The 20,862-nt window shown below is 39.0% G+C and overlaps 1 protein-coding gene across 2 annotated transcripts in view; it reads left to right on the top strand.

Moving 5' to 3' along the window:
* The window catches only part of NALCN (sodium leak channel, non-selective), a 228,773-nt gene that overhangs the window by 106,861 nt on the left and 101,050 nt on the right, over positions 1 to 20,862 (top strand). For both annotated transcript variants that reach the window (XM_071742574.1, XM_071742583.1), the window contains 3 exons: positions 1,357 to 1,488; positions 9,025 to 9,192; positions 15,519 to 15,710. In XM_071742574.1, the coding sequence (XP_071598675.1) occupies positions 1,357 to 1,488; positions 9,025 to 9,192; positions 15,519 to 15,710 (492 nt within the window). The remainder of the gene's footprint in view (positions 1 to 1,356; positions 1,489 to 9,024; positions 9,193 to 15,518; positions 15,711 to 20,862) is intronic.

Here is a 20,862-nt window from a genome sequence, read left to right as displayed (position 1 = left end):
CCTGGAAGGAGATAAGAGCTGTGTGCTGGAAGCCCCCCCCTCCAGGTGAGTTTGTTTGCAATGGCTCTGATCCCAATGAACCTGGCCTGGCTGAAGCAGAACAGGGGTGATACCTGTAAGGAGATAAGAACAGATCTCTGAATTGCAGCAGGCTCTGCTTGAGCAGGCAGGGGTAGATGGGAGAATCTCAAGAGGTTCATTCCAACCTAAATAATTATATGACTCTGTGAATATAAGCCAGTACAGGCACACGGAGTCTTTAGAAAGAAGTTGAGAAGGGGCAGAGTTCTTATTTATTTAAAATTTCATTATTCCTGAATTTTTTTCAGGCATTATTACATTTAAGCTCGGGAGCAAATAAAAATGGCCTTTACCAGTGGGAACAAAAATTTACACACACAAACACAAGCAACCATAACTGTGCATAACCTCCTTATGTTGTCTTTGCAAATAAACATTAAAAACAAGCTGTATTACTTGTGAAAGACTGTAAATGATAAAGGTATTAGTGACTATTCTTTCAAAGATGGTTTAATGCAAAATAACACTACATTCTGCCACGTTGACTCTGGCTTCTACTGGAACAGCTGCAGCTGACTCAGTGAGAGTAGTGGTTAAGTTTCCAGGGTAAATCATAAGCCTTTGCTCTTTGGGGTGAGGGGGCTGGAAGGAGAGCTAGAGGGGGTTCCTATCATGACATCTTGGCAACTCATGGATGCAAACTGCTGGGCAGTGCTGCATGCCTCCTTCTCTCTTCTCTTGTGGGATTACAGCAGCAATGACACAAAAGCATTAAGTGCACAGATATGTGAATTACCTGCAGAGTACTTTGCAGCTCATTGTCTCAGATATGTATATGTACTACATGTAGCTATGTTTTGTACTTTTAGGCAATAGTTTGACATCAAATAAGTCTCATACTGCTTGTCTTTCTTTGTGCAAAAGGAATGCACCAGATGGAATTGATGTTACTTGTTCCTCAACAGTGTCATTAAAATCTGCATGAATAATTTATAGTTAAGGAGCATTAATCGAGGGCAACTGAGTAGTTAAAAGTTGGGCTTATGCTTTAAAAACAAAATAAAGCAATTGATATGATGTTGGATGTAAAACCTTCAGTAAGAAGTCTGTTGACAAATAAAAAACTAAAGACAAAAAAAATTGAACAATTTGCACATATAAACCAGTTGAAGGGAAATATTAGAATACACTTTAAAGAATAATAGATGAGAATCTTGTGACAAAGCTTTATAAAATTAGTATTTTAGCAGCTTACATTTTGACAGTGTAATAAAACTTCATAATGCATGTGGTTTGACTATTTTTGATTATAAAAGTTTTTTTTTTCTTTTGCAGAAAATGATGAGATCGTCTGTGTTTCATATGTTCATACTAAGCATGGTGGCTGTAGATGTGATTGTTGCTGCTAGTAACTACTACAAAGGAGAAAATTTCAAGAGACAGTATGATGAATTTTACCTAGCTGAGGTAAGAATGATGAAATGACTATCTGGATATTTTGAAAGATAATATGAAGCAGAAAATGTGAATGTCAAGCACACTTAAGTGTGTAATTTTTTAATTCCCTTAAGCATTCTGAGAGTTCTTTGCTAACTTTTTCAAGTTCCTCTGTCTGACAGTGGCTGACAGCCCTATCTTGCAACCTTCTGAAAGGTAATTTCATCAAACAAAATGTCAGTGGTAATGAGCTGAGGCTTAAGTGTAACATTTACAGGCAATCCATAGCTGCTGAATTGCTATCTTTCTCTAGTATAACACCCAGAAAAATTTGACTTTAAAAAAATGACAAAACACTGCCTTTAAAGAATAAAATACTTCTTCCTAAATCAAGTTTATTTGACATATACTTAGGTACAAGAAGCTCCTTAAGCATAACCAAAATACTGTTGCAAATAGCCTGGCTTCAGTAATCTCAAAAGCACAAAGCAAATAAACTCCATTTATTCAGTCATGTATATCATTTATTCAGTCAGTGACATAGGAGACAATGCTCCTGAACCAGTGAAGTGGATGTAAAAAGTTCCTTTATAAATGACATTCTGGCAGGGAGCCTGCTTGATTCATTAGCTGGTCAAGGATTTTACTGAAGAGTATGCACTAGAGAACTTAGCAACTTGGCTTTTTAGTGTCTTTTTAGTACTATTTAATTTTTTTTTTTTTTTTTTTTTTTTAAGTCTGGAAGTCTTTGGTACTAATGCACACACACAGTTCCAAACTGTTTTTCCTGGAACAAGAGTGAAATCAATATTGCATCATTCTATAGTAAAATAGTTATTTGCATGGGCACTCTGAGTTTTCACTTTATCTGAGTATGAAGCCACCAATGCTGAAATTCACCCAGATCAGTCCTCTGAAAGTATTGATCCAGTTGCCTGGATAGGGCATATGTTTGGCTTTATGGTTACTGCAGTTTCCCTGGCTTCTTTAATTACACAGTCCTTCTTTGGAGTCCAAAGGGACATTCTTAGGCTAGAGGGCATGATATTCCTTAGGATTCCATGTGATTCCTCTGTCACTGCTACTGCCCTGTTGGCAACCAGTGTTGGCAATATCAATAACAGAAGAATCACAAGTCAGAAAGTTCAATGATTTGTCCTACTGTGGTTTTAAATGTCTAAATACATTTGAGAGTAGGCTCAAGTGCTCAACTTCAATCCATTATGATGCTTTATGAATCTCATTTTTTAAAGAGAGATTGAACAGAAATTTTTTTTTAATTTAAAATCTTAGGAAGCTGAGGCTCTACCAGTTTAAAAGAAATATAATAGCACCAAAGTCCAAACCCTCAAAAAAATGTAGATTATAGAGACAGCAGTGCTGCAGTGCCTTATGGTCTGTTGTCTCTCATACCTCTGGAGACATCTGTGGTTTCTATGAACACTGAGCAAATGTTGGCCCAGCCAACAATTATAAGAGCAAATGTGTTATCTTTATTTAGTCTCAAGTTCTGAGCATATTTAAAAAACAACATAAACATGAAAGAGGATGATCCTGGGTGTATCAGAGATCAAAATAAAACTAGCAAATACTGGATTTTCTTATGGTACCCCTTACAGATTTGAGGATAGAAGTGAGGAAAGCAAAACTCATTTTAATCTCTGTCATGGTTTAGCCCCAGCACACAGCTCAGCCTCACACAACCTCTTGCTCATTCTGCCACAGTGGGATGGTAGAGAGGATTAGCAGGGTAAAAATGATAAAAGTATGGGCAAGATAGAGGCAGTTTAATAGGTAAAGCAAAAGCTGTGTGCACAAGCAAAACGTCATAAGGAGTTCATTCACAGCTTCCCATCAGCAGGCAGGTGTTCATCCATCTCCAGAATAGCAGTGTCACATAGAACAGTTACTTGGCAAGACAAGCATCATGATTCTTAGTGTTCTCCCCTCCTTCTTCTTCCCCACAGTTTTTATTGTTGAGCAAAGGATCATATGGTATGGAGCATCCCTCTGGTCAGCTGTCCCTGCTCTGTCCTCTCCCAGCTTCTCGTGCTCTTCCAGCCTGCTTGCTGGAGGGGTAGTGGGAGAAGCAGAAAAGGTCTTGGCACTGTGCATCCTCAGCAACAGCTAAAATTTCCCTGTGTCAGCAACACTTTTTTATCATAAATCCAAAAAACCACCATACAAACTAAAGTGAAGAAAATTAACTCTATCCCAGCTAAAACCAGACAATATCCTAGGCCAGAAATAATTAAGTCAGCATTAAAGCCTGAGACCATGAATTTTTCACAGTAGGCAGCTTTGCTTTATGTCCTGGAAACAGCAAGTAGAGCCTGGATTCTTAACAAAATAACACTAATTCTATTTATGTTCAAAATAGGAAGTGCTGCATATGTTACTTCTATTTTCACATTGAATATATAGTCTAATTATGCTTTTATTAATCAGTGGTAGAAACATCTGTCTTCAACATCTATCTCAAGTGTAGGATATGGGGCTTTTTTTCCCCAACAGAAATACTTGCCAGGGTGTAATAATTCAAGATGACTGTCATGTAGAGTAGTATATCATAATTCTGCACTATAGGCAATGTCTTGTTTTCTTTAAGGATATAATTTTCTGTCTCTGCACAGCTTAGTTTATTGATTTATTGGTGAGAAGGTTGACAGTAAACTCATTTGTTTACATGTCTGCATTTGTAAGTACATAAGGTAAATTAGTTTCAGGCGGAGAAAGGCATTTTGGCATTCTCTTTATTTGTAAGGCATTTTTGATGTCCATTTGTTGGTTTGGTTTGGTTTTGGGTTTTTTCTACTTGTGATGCTTTTCCAAGGGATAAAAACTACCTGTCTTACAGAAGGAGGTATAAAACATGGTGTCAGAAGAGCAGAACAGTAAAAATCCTGGGAGAGGAGAGAAAACAAGCTGGTGTCATTTCCTACTCAGTTACTGTGAAGCTGCTTCTTTCTAGCACGTTGCATATGAATATTTTTTAAGAGCCTTGAAGAGGATGAATACTCAAACAATGCAGATTATTCCATGGTGGCTGGATTGTTTCCTTGGCATGGGAGACTGGCTGGAGCAGGATGCACTGCTGTTGCTCCATATTTTCCATTAGACTAAGCTGCAGAAAGCTTTCCCTTTAGAGGGAGCTTATCTGAGCAGTCAACAGCAATGAGGATTCCCTTTGCTAAAGGGAATGGCCAGAGAGGGTACAGCAAACAAATCTGGCTTTCTGATATGTTTTTGAGTAGTCATCTTGAAAACTTATGGCTTAAGGGGCAGACATGTCTAATAAAACAGCTCATGCAATCCATTTTATAGACCACACATCGTAGTGCGCTAGAACTGTAGAAAAGACTAATCTAAGTGAAGTTATTGAGATACCAAATAATAAAGAAAAAAATTGTTTTCTTTGTTGGAAAGAGAAGACAGACAAGTGAAACAGACAAATGTTAGGAAAAAAGATAAAAGATAGAAATGTATTCTGAACCCAGATGCCATTGGTTGCATAACTTTGTATAGCCAGTAGTAAATAAGAGGTTCTGACAAGCATTTCAGCTTGGATTCATCAGCCCTACAGATTAAGAAAAAAACAAAGTTTTAAGGGATGTCTTAAAACCCCAATGCAGTATCTGAGAATCTGGAAAAGTTAAAGCTTCAGAGTCATTTTGGTAGCTCTTAGTGAGGATATTGACTTTAGCTGCTCAATACCTAGGCAGAATAGTGACAGATGTTTGTTTTTATATGCATCTGCCCCATTGGCTTCCATTAGAAGATACTAAAGACTAGAAGTCTTCAGACTAGAGTCAGCAGCTCTATAACCTTTCAAGTAAGCCACCGATACAAAGAAAACTAGCTGGGTCTGTCACTGTTGGATGCTGGCTGATACTGAGCTCTACCTCTGTTAAAAAAAGTTAAGGGTCTACTGGTAAAAGTTAATATTGCTGAAAGTGGCATTAAGACCCCAGAACTTCCAGGTGACCGAATGGGAGGTAGCCCTCAGAGAAGCAGCCCATTCCTGGTGGCTCCTCTTTGGCCTCCCCAAAGCAAAATTGGCAACCTAGTGGAGGGTGGCTGCTCACGTGTCTCAACTGCTCTGTGGGTCTGCTTTGGCATCTGATGTGAATTTGCCTTTCCCCTGTCTCTACAGCAATTAGAGAAGTGAGTTCAGTTTTTAATAAGTCTGTAATATTTTCTTACATTTCACACCTAACAAAAAGCTTGAGTTAGATATTTGGAATCTTCTCTTGTAATTACCTACAAGGAAGGAAAAAAATACAAGCTCTGTCAGCAGGAAGACAGGTGTATAAATGTAATCAGATGTTATGCAAACCATTTGATACATTTTTAAGTGCTAGTGGTTTGAATTCGTTTGACAAGCATGTAAAATGCAAATGATCCAACCCACACATTTTTAGAATAAATTAAAATACTCTTAACGTCGTATTTGTTAGTTTTGTCCTAATAGGAAGCCTGTGTGCTCTGAAGTATGTATGCATGTGTGTATTTAAATAGTATTGTTATTCCACCTGCTATGAAGCTGAATTCCAGCTGCTTTCTACCCAGTGTTCCATTTTTCCTAGATCGCCCCCTTTTCTCTTTCAGGACTCAATTAGGTGTTGGGTTTTTTTCCCCTTTAATAGAGAGCTTTCATTTTAAAGTTTTTGATAAAACATTTTCCATGAGTTTCAGATAGAGATTTTCGTGTAATGGAGTAGTTTCTTCAAACTTAGCTGACTGTTTTCCTGGAGGTCTTCAGGCTGCTAAAACAAGGGCTGTAAAACTGGCCAGATACATTTCAGAATATGAGCATGAAAGTGTCCCTAACCTGTGTACATGGATCCTTGTATGACTAAAATACACAGATATTTCTTAGTAGTATTTCTTTCCTAATGTAAAGATGTTTTTTGAGTGCTATGAAGAATTTCAGCTTGATTTAATCATTAGGAGAACATTTGAAACCTCATAATTATTTTGCATGCCTTGAGGAAGCCATATAATACGACTGGTAGCACTGCTCATAAACATATGAACTAGGGAAATAAACATAGGACATAAACATCAGTGTTTAATTTCTATTTCCACTCTTGCTTGTGGTAGTCCTGTACACATAAAATATGTAAAATTTTGTTTATCTATCTAACAGACTCCTCTTTTATGTTGGTAAATACATTTTTGATGGACTGGGGAGTTTAAATAGCATGAGTACTTGAGGCAGCATCTCAGGCATTGTCACTATCAGATTCAAGATCAATATCTTAGTCTCTAACTTTGTTATCCCCTGCCAAATCCAGTAAACCTGATCGCCCACAGTCAATTAATCTCTACCATCTTTAGACATTAGCAATGGTTTTGCTCAAAGGAGACTTGCACTGCACTTCGTTGATGTTTGCACAGTATTGGTTGTGTTTGTTGTACCTAATGTTATTTCAGTGTCTCTTTTAAGCCCCAAATTCTGTAAAGGATAGGAGAGGAAAATTGCTAAGTCAAGGAAAACCATCTTTACCACTGGGTTTTTTCCTGGCTTCTGTGAAGTGAGGGAGTATCTCAGATGATATATAGTGGTAATTTAAGAAGGCAAGTGAGAAAGAAGTGTTTCTAACTAGAGGTATTGTGAGAGTTCAGTGAGATCAGACTCTCACAGGTATTTTTAGTAGTGAGAAAAGAAAGCAAAAATACATTTTGAAAATGTAAGCCCATGCAAAATTTCCTTCCATTTTTCTAGCTGACCATCATGCATTTTAGTGTGTAAATATTTCAAGACCTCTGAAAGAATCCCACAGTCATCTGGTGCCTACAGGTAGATTTTCTTGCCCTGTAACTTCCCACCTTGCTCTCTTTGCTCAACATCTTGCACACCATCCCTCTAAAATTGTGAAAATTTACCAATTCTGGACTGTACTGGGCAAGGCTGTGGATGGAGTCTACCTGGACTTCAGCAAAGCCTTTGACACCGTCTCCCATAGCATTCTCCTGAAAAAGCCCTGTCAGCCCAGGGCTCAGACAGGAGCACTCTGTGCTGGGTTAGGAACTGCTGGAGGCCACCAGAGAGTGGTGCTGAACGGTGCTGATCCAATTGGTGTCCGCTCACCAGTGGTGTCCCCTGGGGATCAGTGCTGGGCCCAGTTCTGTTTAATATCTTCATTGATGATTTAGATGAGGGGATTGAGTCCATCATCAGCAAATTTGCAGATGACACTAAGTGTGGATCAGCTGGAAGGCAGGAGGGCTCTGCAGAGGGACCTGGACAGACTGGAGAGTTGGGCTGATTCCAACGGGATGAGGTTCAACAAGGCCAAGTGCTGGGTCCTGCACTTTGGCCACAACAACCCCATGGGGAGCTCCAGGCTGGGCACAGAGTGGCTGAGAGCAGCCAGGCAGAAAGGGACCTGGGAGTCTGGATTGACAGGAAGCTGAACATGAGCCAGCAGTGTGCCCAGGTGGCCAAGAAGGCCAATGGCATCCTGGCCTGTATCAGGAACAGCGTGGCCAGCAGGTCCAGGGAAGGGATTCTGCCCCTGTACTCAGCCCTGGTGAGGCCACACCTTGAGTCCTGTGTCCAGTTCTGGGCCCCTCAGTTCAGGAAGGATATCGAGGTCCTGGAGCAGGTCCAAAGGAGGGCAACCAGGCTGGTGAAGGGACTCGAGCACAGATCCCATGAGGAGAGGCTGAGGGAGCTGGGGCTGTTCAGTCTGGAGAAGAGGAGGCTCAGGGGAGACCTCATCACTCTCTACAACTCCCTGAAAGGAGGGGGTAGCCGGGGGGGGTCGGTAGCTCCCAGTAAGACAAGAGGGCATGGACTTAAGCTCTGCCAGGGGAGGTTTAGGTTGGATATGAGGAAGAAATTCTTTACAGAGAGGGTGATCAGGCATTGGAATGGGCTGCCCAGGGAGGTGGTGGATTCTCTGTCCCTGGAGATATTTAAAAAGAGACTGGATGTGGCACTCAGTGCCATGGTCTGGTAACTGCAGTGGGAGTGGATCAAGGGTTGGACTTAATGATCTCTGAGGCCCTTTCCAACCTGGATGATTCTGTGATTCTGTGAATTTGAATTTCCTCTTTTTTAAATTTGTTCTAATGCTTAAGTCCAATCTCCCCTTACCTGCCTGTTTTGGTTGTCAAATTACTATGATTTTTTTAGAAAACTGGAGGAGCAATTGTCAAATGAGACCTTAAAACCTTGGTTTATTCTTTAGATCTCTTAAAATTCTTCAGACAACTTGTGTTTCATCATCGTATGCGAAAAAACCCTCATGTTTGTCTTTTTTATCTGTGCACAGAAAGTGAAAGGTCATCTGGATGAATTTATTATTTCATGCTTTCCAAATTTTGCATTCTACATCTCTCTTAAGACTTCAGAAAATTTCTCAAAGTGTTCATTTTAAGGAAGAATATGTGTCAATGTGAAGAATTTTATTGTTGAGTGTTTAGAGTATGAGCCTTTTTAAAAAATATTATGAAGATTTTTTGTCATACAAAACCTTGATAGATATCATGATGCAGAAATCTGTGATTTAACTCAGTGTTTTAAATCCATCTTTCTTGTTTTATGTATTCGTCTAGGTTGCCTTTACTGTTCTGTTTGATTTAGAAGCTCTCCTGAAGATCTGGTGTTTGGGTTTCACAGGATACATCAGTTCATCTCTTCACAAGTTTGAGTTACTGCTCGTAATTGGAACCACTCTTCATATTTATCCAGACCTATATCACTCTCAGTTTACATATTTTCAGGTATGACCAGATACTTCTACATGTTACCCTGTATACCAACTGAAAAAATTGCCCATCAAGATGTTGCTTTCATTTGCTTCCATGCTCAGACTACTGATGTTCTCACATTGTTGACTCACTTTGAAAATATCTTTCAAAAAACAAATATGTCTTTCTTAACTATGTTTATTGGGTGGGTTTACAGAAATAGCATCTAATTCTGCTTAGAAGTTCTTTCTCTGTTTAGTAACTCCCATTTCTTATCTGAGCTACAGTGTTCAGTAGGTTCTACCTTAGTTTATTCACTGTCTTCACTCAGCGTTTTACAGCATTGCCTTGCTGTAGTGACCATCACTGCTTTCCTGGCTTCAGTCCCTGAGGCCTCAGTACACTTGCTGTTTCTCCTCTAAATCTTCATCTCTGTGGCAGTTACATACTTAGGAGTCCCTTCACCAGTTATTGTAGCTCTTCTGAGGTAATTTCTCCAGAATCACCATAGCTGTTTTTTTATATAGTCTCCTTATCTAGACAAAAAAGGTGTTGAGGCTCTTCCAACCTTTCCACCTTGAGCAAAAGCAGGAAGGAGAAACAAAGTAAGAGTGATTAATTCAGACTTCTGATTTTCCCTCTGTCACCCAGTCCAGCCAGTTCCCCCTTCATCCTCCTTGAAGTGCTTAGGGTTCCTCCAGTTGTGGAAGAAAGTGCTGGGATTCATTATAACGTTATATTCTACAGTGCTAAAGAAAGGGATTTTTAAAAATACATATTAAAGGATTCATGTCTGTCAGTTATTCAGCAATGTATTGGAAAATAGCAAATAATTAAAGGCAAATGACAAAACATCAGGCAGAGAGGCACTTGCAGGTGAGCTGAAGGGAACACCTGCTCTCATTGCTTAATAGGGTGCATGGTGAGTTGTCTGTGCATCACTGCAGTTTGTGGGGTTACTCACTTGTAGGTCCAGCTATAGTCACTACCTGGCAAAAAGCTGTTGTGAAAAATGAAATGTTGGGACAGAAACAGAGGTCTCACACAAACATGTAGGTGTCCAGGCCCCCGTCTGCAGTGAGTGCCTGAGCCTGGCACTTGTAATGGAGGATGTTGGACACAACACCTGTGTTAGGATTTTTGAACAGGTGAATGATGTGCTCAGCATGGTGCCTGAGCTGAAGGAGGAAGTTGAAAGACTCTGGACAGTAAGAGTGTGTGAAAGGGGAATAGGTGGGTGGAACCAGATCCTACCATCCCTGAGGGAATGGCTGCAGGTGCAGGCTCTACCTGAAGCAGGGGATTGCCTGCTCTCTTGATACCAAGGGGAAGGGGACCTAAGAGACAGGGGAATGGATAGAGGTACCTTACTCCAGAGAGGTGAGTAGATCCCCTCCCAACCTCTCTTGAACTGAAGGTCTGATCTTGAATATCTATGAGACCTCCCTAGAGGACGGCTGGCCTAGTGGGGATGTGGATGACAGACAGCCCATACCAGAGGTCTCACCACTGTCAGATAAGCCCTCCAGCCTATAACCAATGATAGGACAAGGGGTACCAGGTGCAAGATGCAGCATAGGAGGCTCCACGTAGACATAAGGAAAAGCTTTTTCCCTGTGAGGGTGACAGAGCACTGGCACAGGCTGCCCAGGGAGGTTGTGGAGTCTCCTTCTCTGGAGACATTCAAACCCACCTGGACATGTTCCTGTGTGACCTACACACGGTGATCCTGCTCTAACAGGGGATTGGACTTGATGATCTCTCAAGGTCCCTTCCAACCCCTAACATTCTGTAATTCTGTGTGTATGATATTGTCAGCAATTGAGTACAACATAGTGGGAACTGTGTCCCTGAGTATGGGTTCAAATGTCCTCCCGTATGTTTTCTAAATGAGAAGAATTGGTTAGACTGCTCAAGAAAGCTTTCAGTATCACAAATTCTTTTTTGCTCTCACCTGGTATCATTTTAAGGCTTTTAGATGGCTATAGTTTTGATTCTGGTGTCCAGATTTGTAAAGTGGTGTTTTTTGGAGTGGCATGATACTGCTAACCTGCAAGAAAGGATGATCTATCAGGATTATGTCATTGCACTTGAGTGTCAGAAGCACATGGAAACCTATCAGGGAGGTCTTAATTAAATTAATTAGCAACTTAGTTAATAGTTGGTCCATATTTATTAGGGCAGAACCCACTTATATCTATATTAGGTTTCTTTCTAGGAATTTCAAGTATAAATTATGAACATGTTGGACTAAATGGGTAGCATCATCCCTAACTCATAGGATTGAAAGTATAACTAAAATGGAGCCAGATATTCGTAGTAAAATAATAAGTCTTTCTTTTTAATAGATTTAATTAGTTTCATGTGATGGGGGTAGTGGTGGAGTTATTTAAATAAAAATATTAAAAAGTGCTAGCTTTTATGAAAAAAAAAATTAAGATTTTTTTTTTCCAGCATATATGAAAGGCATGCATTATAGAAGCAGAAACACCTACACTTAAAGATTTGGGTTGTATTTTGCAATCCAAATCTTGAGAGACAAATAACAACAAGGTTGGAAAACCCTTTACCATTGATGTTAGTGTTTGAGGGAGGTATGCACTGTATTTCCCCAGCAATAAAGCTTCTGGGCAAGCTAGATAACACATTTTCAAATCAACCAAGGTCAAAAAGTCTTTTTCACATGGATACATCTTGATGTTAGGCAGATTTCCAGGCCTTCAAATATTGATGATGGCAGGTTAAATGTGTTCCTTGTCAGCCAGCAAAACAGATTACTGAAAACAGAAGCCTTATTTGACACATCCCAGGATAGCTAGCAAAAATACCATTTGTTATCTGGTCTTCCTTACTATGTATTTCAGTCTGCATTATTCATTGGTCTTTATCATTACCTTTGGCCAACACATTATTTAATCTTAACCACATTGGCTACTGTCCACCCTCCCACCTGTCTGCCTTGCATCCACTTTACAAACCCTTCTGTGAAAGACTACAGCAAAGCAACATTCCATGGCTATAGTCTACAGAGCAAAAAAAATCAGTGGGGAAATGACAGAATTTGTGTATTATTGTAGAGATACAATAAACCAGTAATAAACCAGTGTAAAAGAGAGAGATTTAAACAGAATTTGACTTGTACAGGCCTGAAGAGATGGTAGTGTATTTCTGTTTGGTGAAAATACTGCTTAATCATTTTCTGAATAAATATCATCCCTTGTAGAAGATTCAGCTTTGTAAGATGCAGCTTTCTTCTTTTGTATTTTTTGGTTTGGTTTGGTTTTCACATATTTTTATATTCAATCCAAAAAGGGCACCTTCTACAGCTTTTTAATGCAATTTGTGACCCAATTACATAGCCTATATTAGTGTTCATTAGAATGTACTTTTGCTAGATTCAATTTGTCACCTAATGAAAATAAATGGAAAAAACAAATAGTATCAACAAGATTAGTATGTTGCTTAAAGGTCAAGATTTAAGATCCCCAAAGAAAGGAGGAAAAAAGTAAGACAGATAATACAGTTTGTCTAAGGTACAACTCAGAACTGACTAGCATGAAATATTCACCTCACTGGGGTCAGTGTTTACATTAATATTGATTGGAACAAAAATAACATTTACACTTACTCTTATTTAGATAGAGTAGATCTTACAAATAAGGAGGCCCCATGTTTGCATGTTCACAGTACTTGGAAATCTCACTCATCTCACTGTCTGCCACTGCCTTCATAATCACTTTCATGTACTCAGATTATATGAATGCAATCACATTAATTATGTGAAAGAAGTTACTTTAGCTCACCTTATTCTGAAAATTAAGCTGTCCAGTGTAACCTCTGTATCTCTTTTAAACTACTGAAGACAGTGAAGGTTTCTCCCACCTCACACAAGGGATCTGGTATGTTTGGAGTAAGTTGCTGTCTTGAGTTGACTTCATCCTTCTCTCCCCTTTGACAGTAAAGCCTAAATGACTGGCATATTCTGTGTACCTGACAGCTAGGTAGAGATATGAGTTTCATGAAAAAGGTGTACATTATTAGCAAGCTGCAAGGTATAGTTTAGTCTTTCTGTAAACAGCTACCATATCCTTCTCTCAAACTTATTTTCTCTCCAAAAGCAGCAGAGTAATTTTATTAGACTTGTACATAAGGTCAGCCTATAATTGTTCTCTAATTCCTACCTTTCTGTTTCAATATGATTCATGTGGAAATGTAGGCAATACCTTGGGCTACAGACTCTTTTTCTTTGCAAGAACTGCAGAATCTCATTTCCTTCATATGCTTCTGTCTGCTGTCTTCAGTACCCTTTGTGGCTGCCAATCCTTCTTATTGATTCTGGTGTTATGTCAGTGTTTGTGCCACCATGAGTGACAGAAATAAAAGGATCACAGCTGTAAGCAGCTTTTCCAAAGTAGAGTCAGCAGTGAATGGGTCAAGAGTTCCATCCAAGATCACATTTCTGCTACCACTACTAATGCTGAGAGATGTCAAATATGTCAGTGCCACACAATACTCATTCCTATGATACTGAGAAATGCCACCCAAAATTTTCCTTGTATGTAGAATAATGTCACAGTTTAATGCTGGGCCAGCTATTAACCAAATGACAGATGCTCTCCATTAATCCCTCTTCCCTCCCTGGTAAAGAAAGGAGAGAGAATAAGGGAGAGAGATTCATGGGTTGGAAACTAAACTACACAACTTTAATGAAACAGTAATGATAAATAGGAAAAATTATTAAGTATACACAAATATACAGAAAAACAATACCACGTTCCTCCCCCGTCTTCCCCAGTAACTCTCACATCACCACCGAGGCTGCAGGGCAGCCCTGGGAAAGTCCAGGCTGGACTCCTGGAGTCAGCAGCAGTCAGGAGCTGGAGGCAGGAACACACAGATATGGGCTGACACAGAACCACAGGCAGAGGAATGGACAGAATCCTCCCAGGATGCTGAAGCAAACAGGGACATGAGAAGAAGGGTGAAAGTGAAGGATGAAGGGAAGGGTCTTGACACTCGAGATCCCTCAAATTTACACCAAGTATGACATGTATGGGATGGAATACTCCATTTGATCAATTTTGTCACCTGTCTTGTCCAGTCCTCCCCAAGAGAGGGTTATGTCATAAGACGTTCCTCTGGGAACTGAGCAGTGGCCTTGGTTCTGCACACCAGTCTCCAGCTGTAACTATAGACACTGATCATTATCAGTCCTAGAAGCAGACACTGACTGAGAAACTTGCTGTTAGTTTCAGCAAGTACAGCTACTTAAAAGAGACAGAGCTGAAAGCAAAATTTCAATACAGAAAATTAACCCTATCCTGACCCAAAATAAGTTTATTGCCAAACTTCCTATATTGTACAGTACACTTATATAAGCAATTTTGTCTTGAGTCCCTGGAATGGGATGATGACTGGTAGAAGAAGAGTACAGAGCTCTTTACCTCACTATGTAATGTGATATAACAAATAACACAAAATCATAGAAAAATCTTCGTTGGAAGTGGCTTTTCAAAGTTATCTAGCCTACTGCTCAAAGCAGAGCTTTCTTCAAAGATTGCTCAGGACCCTGTCCATTTAGAGTAAGTATGAATTTTTAACAGTGGTGATAATCAAACTGGGACAATTCACGTAAAACTGCAGTAATTTCTCAGTTGCTAAATCTAGAGTGATACATTTTGACCTCTACCTGAAGCCATTGCTATGTTTGATATCCCACTATAAACTTCTATTGGTCCATAATTCCACATTACATTCATATTTCTATCCGTGATGTGTTTTTCATGACTGTTGCCTTTGTTACCCAGAAAAACAACACTACCCAGTTTCCTTTCTCTTGATGATTGTTGATTTTAGCCTTGGGATCTTCTGTACCCTCCTGGGCCTGTACTCTCCAGAGCTCTACTGTCATCCTATCCCTGGATGCTTTGATGCTTTGATGCTTTGATACTGCATTTCATGGAAGAATCACAGATAGTTCATTCCCTGCAAAATTGTTCTTGTTACTACTATGTGTTAGGAAAAAAGAGATGTCTATAAGCATTACACCACACAATTGTAAAAAGCTAAGCAAGACAGAGTAAGTTATCAGTTACCTGCTCATTAGGCATCTGCTGCTAATAGCTAAAACAAATCTCCAGGCAGTCAAAGATGATATAGACAAAACCTGACAGGTTCCTGGGCATGTGTTCCTAATCTAACACACAACTTGCAGTGTGTTACAAGCAGTGGCAACCTGATATTTACCAGGCTACAAGGCTGCAAGTCCCTTTTTTGGCCTTGAAGTCATTGATCCTGGGAAAACGTACTGATTCATGTGATAGTCAATTCATGCAATTGTCTTTTCTCTTTCTTTACAGGTTCTTAGAGTAGTTCGGCTTATAAAGATTTCTCCTGCTTTGGAGGATTTTGTGTATAAGATTTTTGGACCAGGAAAAAAACTTGGAAGTTTGGTGGTATTTACTGCCAGCCTTTTAATCGTGATGTCAGCAATCAGTTTACAGATGTTTTGTTTTGTGGAAGAACTGGATAGATTTACAACCTTTCCACGGGCAAGTAGAAAAACCATCAATTATTTGTTGCTTGTTATTATTTTCTTATCACTGATACATCATAATTGTTATTATGTTCACAGTCTTTCTTTCCTTCTAAGAACCACAGAGCAGTTTATCTCTATATGCACAGATAAAAATAATCATTTTTGTGGTCTTAACAGTCTTCCTTGTCTTTCTTTGGGTTAGATGTTCTGTGTCTGCTGTTAAGGGAATATAGAGGAATTTTATGAATGCATTCTAATGATGACACAACAAAGCATATGGCTTAACATCAGTGAAGCATGCTACAGGAGGGGGATTCAATATGCACAATCATTAATATTACCTAAAAAATGTATATAAAGCATGTCTTCATATGTCATATATCTTTGTATTATGAAAGTGGTTGTTCTTGATTTGTACAGGAATGCTTCTTTTACACAGGATTATAAAACTTGTCTACATGTACAAAATAAGTTTTTGCCTTTTGGGTATAAATAATGGATATTTATGAACATTGCATTAATTCAGAACAGGACACTGAAAATCAGTGGAGACTGGAGCTAATGTTTTCATTGAAGCACACTCTTCTGAATGAAAATACTGCCATTTCTTTAATAATAGATTAGACTGAATGTACATGGATTGGTTCCAGTGACAATTTATTTGTTTCTGTCATTCCAGTTTGGTTAACCCATGTGTCTATTTTAGCAAAAGTGCATTGGTTGAAACAATTAAATAACAATGACTATGGCAGCCTCAAGGGCCATGCAATTAGTATCAACATGGACTTGATGTAATGGAAGTTGGCTATCAAATGAAAGACAAAAAATACCTGTCCAGAGGAAAGAATGTAAAACCATGCTTTTATTTCAGAAACCATGCTTAGAAAAGAAGCCAGTAGGATCATTAAGAATTCAGTATAATTTTTTTTAATGCTGAAGAAAGCAAAAAGAACATAGTAAAACTTATGCTTTTCTAATTAACTCGGGACTATTTCTCTAAATTGAACTATTGTATTACCTGACCAAATGCCCAGTTCCAATGTATAACTTCTGGAAAAAAACTCCCAACTGCACATTTTGAAAACATTGTACAGTTGGTTTTAGAATTATTTTAATTTTTTATGCAAAGTGGCAATGACAGTCCTAGAAGAACTATTGTAGTATAATTAAAATAAGACAGACTCACAACAACCTGCTCATTTTAACTAGATAAATTAGTATAAGTATCTGCGAAAGATCCAAGATGTATCTTATATCCAAGATGTATATCAAGATGTTCATAAGGTTTGGTTATTTTGGGCACTTGATCTGAGGCCATTTAGGACTCAGTAAGAGCTTCTATAGTATTCAATTTTTGCATATACACAGATAAACTTAATGGATTTTGAAGAGTGAGTAAATATTTTCTCATACAAATGATACAGATTTTACAAACAGGAAATATCAAAACTTGTTTTCTGTTTTCTGATTTAAGTTTTGGGAAAACAGAAGACCTGTTACTAATAATAAAGCAGTGTTCCAGAAATGCTAAATAGAAACTGTTTTAATAATTTTTATATGATAGCCTGAAGTAAGAGTGTCTCCTTATTTTTTATTTATTGTTTATTTGTATACATATCCACCGAATCATTAATGGTTCAGAAGTATGGTTAACAGTTTGCTGTTTCTTCCTGAGGTTTAATGAAAGAAAACAAAAACCAAAAAACAATCAAACAAAAAAATTTCCAACACAGTTCTTAGTAGGAGTCAGTGGAAAATTTGTACTCAAAAATTGATTTTGGCTGATTGGCTGTATCCCTCTAAAGCACATTTTCATAGCAAAGGCTCGGAGATTCCCTCTAATGTCTGCTCTGAATAAAGACAGATGAATCAGTTTACAATTATAAAATATGTAATTTTGGGTTTGTCTGGAATGTATTCTTTTCAAAGTGTGACTGAAGACATTCTTCCCTTACTACATGATGCAGGAGATGATACAAGGTCTGCAGTGGCAGGCTTTACTGTGATGTGTTTTTAGAAGCTTATCCCCAAAGAGGAGGTGCACCCCTACAATGGCCAGGATTTTGCTGTGGATTTTTTCAGTTACAAATACAGAGGACAAACACACTAAAAAGCTGATGAAAATGGTGACACAAGAAGCTAAATTTTGAGGTTTTACATTAAAGTGCTTTCTACACTGAAGCAGACAAAGCCTGAAATCATTTTGAAACTATAAGTGCTTTATGAGAAGGCACAGTATGGGTTTTGGAACAAAGTAGGCCTCCTCCTTCCACTAATGCCTCTAAATTGTATGTTTTCACAGGGTTTCCTGACAATAGTCAATAGGCAGAAGCTCAGTGTTGCCATGGCTACAAATTTCACCTTCCTTTTGGCCATTGAAGCTTCCCCAGTGGACTGGATTTCTCTCTAATATTATTTATAAATATATAGTTGTTTGCTGTACTGTTTTTAACCAAACTGCTATCTCTGGTTTTTAATCTCTTCTTGGACTGCAAATACTGGGCCATGAGAAGTACAGGGGGCAGCTGGGCCTCCTGAAGGAGAAAAGTGGGGGTGGGTCTGTTCCAAGACATGGGTGTAAAATGGCCACTAAAAAGTTTTAAATATCACTGTGTGAAAAACAAAACATTTAAGTGTCTCTGAGTTCCATGCCCTTGGCTTCTCTTCCAATCTGGGCCCATGTGTTGACTACTTGCTGTCTCAAGTTAAAAAGGTGGGAATTCTGCTCTTCTTTTAAATGGGTCAGCACAAGATAAAAGCCAGGCCCAACTGATCTAAGCAAAAATCCCCCTGTCTTTGGCAAAACCAGGACATCACTCCTAGCCTTGATCTTGGAGAAGGCTCAAGCTGTGAAATGTTAGCTCAAATTAAGCATCATCCAGTAAAATAGCTGAGCAATGCAGTCTTAATTCTTTGCTGCAGTTGCAGTCTCCATATCACTGCCACATTTCTGCATGACAGCTTCTCTTCTCTCAAGGTGTTACCAAGCACTCGTTACTATGTTAGGAGAAAAACTTAAGTTTACACAGGTAGGGCAGATTGCAAGTATTAATATGTATAGCTTAATTTTCCAAAGTAATCCCACTGGTAGTAAGACAACTTCCACGAATAAGACCATTGGGATTTGGCCCATGATATTTTATGGGAAGGCAGCAGCTGCAAGTACATTATGACTGTAAGTAGTAATTTTTGTGGCCCCACCCTTGTAATAGTTAGATAAGATACCAGAACTGGCTCTTTGGCTTGTGTATTCCACCAAACCTTTGCCCGTCTCCACTATAAATAAAAAGGTAGTTTGACTTCCAACATCAAAACAGCTAATTAAGTAATAGGGCATAAATACTCAAAGAAATTGACAGTCTTTTCTATAACATGAATTAATTCAGAGAATCACCATTTGCATAAATCTCAGTCTCATCTTCACAGATGTTGATTCTGTCAGCTAGTTGCATTTCAAATTAATTTTAAAATAAACAGTGGGAAGTATACCTTTCAACTAAAAATAACTTGCTTCAAAGGAGATTGCTGGGTGTGAAGCACATATTCATTGTGCAGTGCTGTAGTTTTTTAAAACTAATGTTTAGTCATATGCTGAACTTTAGTGTTACAATAAAGTGTTTAAATTTTATTGAAAGGCCATTTTACATAGCCATATGCTTTATGGACAGCAGTTTCAGATGGAAGATTAGAATTTTATGATGCTAAAAAAAGTCTTTTCCAAATTAATCGATTGCTTGAATTAGTGAGGGGTCCACAACATAGTACTGGAGGTGTCTTTATACCTTGAAGAATAAAGCACTTATTTTTTAAAACACACAAACTGTAGTAATTTAGTATGATTCAGAAGGGATCCTACACTGGTTAAATTATCCATTCCCTCATCTGTTTTTAAAGCCAGCTGTGGCATCCATTTTTTAATGTAGTGCCCATCTTATATTTCAGTTAGGAGTGCAACAGCAGTCAGATGTGACCACCAGTGGCTTCAGAGATGCTTGGAGGGCAGGGAAAAAGCGACTGCGTGGTTTGGCTTCACCTCACTCTCACATTCACCTCACCCCCCCTGATGGGGTGGTTGTCTTTGTCACCTTCAAGTGCCTCCTGTACAGGAGGATGAATTTCCAGCTCATTTCATGCATGCTTCTGTGGCTACAGAAGGCCTCTCAAGAACTGAAGATCTCCAATGTTTCTTTGTGCAGTTTATGCTTCTGTGCAAGTTTTATTTAGGGAGAGACTTGAAATATTTTGCAGAGCTAGGTAACACTTGGTGGTGGTCTGTGAGGGTTTTTTGCAGGACCCTTGTGATGATTCTTTGTAAAGAAAGGAATCACCAATGAGAGGCTGTGGAGTTGAGCAGTGTAAGGAGTCTGCATGTGTGACTGAGAGAGGGCACTGATTGAAAAGGGTCACGACTGGGAAGGATCTGGCCACAGGTCAGAATTGTGCTAGTTAAGGCCAAGGTTACTAGCAGGATAATGCAAAAATTCCAGACCCTGTGTTTGGGCTCTCCTAACATATGACATAGCAACGATTTTATCTCACTTAAAGGATTTACAGAAAAGTAGCTGCAAGCAGTTTCCTCTGCTGCTTCTAGTTTATTCTGAGCTTTGTTCTCTGTGGGATTGGCATGCTCAGAGGAAAGGCTGGGTCATTACATTTGGTGAAGATGCTGCTGACGTGGAAATTAAAATCTTAAGTTTAACTTCATATGCCAGTATGTGTGATGCTCACCTGGATGCCTTGGTCTCTTCTCTGTACACCTTAGCTTCACTTCTTGTGAGTGATTCAGGCCTGTAGGCTTAATCATCTCTGAAATTCTGATTATGTGATTTAATTTTGAGAAGCATATGTAAAAATAGCAATAGCTCTCAAACTTCTTAGTCCTAGCCTAACAGCATGTGTATTCTTCTGTATGCTTCAGGGTGCATCCAGAGCTGGATTCTGGTGTGGGTTTTTTTTGTGAGAGCCAGCAGGCAAATTTTTTATACAGCCCTTAGCAGCTAAATGTTTGGGATCCCCCTTGCACAGTGAAAATACACAGCTCTTCCTCTGAACATGATCCAGAGGCAACAAGATCTAATTTTTGCACTTTAAAATAGGTACTAGTTATAATGGACAGAGGAGAAAAAGCTGTAGTCTTTATCAGTGGTCAATGAAAGGGGGGCAGA

This window comes from Heliangelus exortis, chromosome 1 (genome assembly GCF_036169615.1).
Source record: "Heliangelus exortis chromosome 1, bHelExo1.hap1, whole genome shotgun sequence".
NCBI classification, from domain to species: Eukaryota; Metazoa; Chordata; class Aves; order Apodiformes; family Trochilidae; genus Heliangelus; species Heliangelus exortis.
The sequence above is the reverse complement of the archived record's forward strand: the minus strand, read 5'-3'. Positions and strand labels throughout refer to the sequence as shown.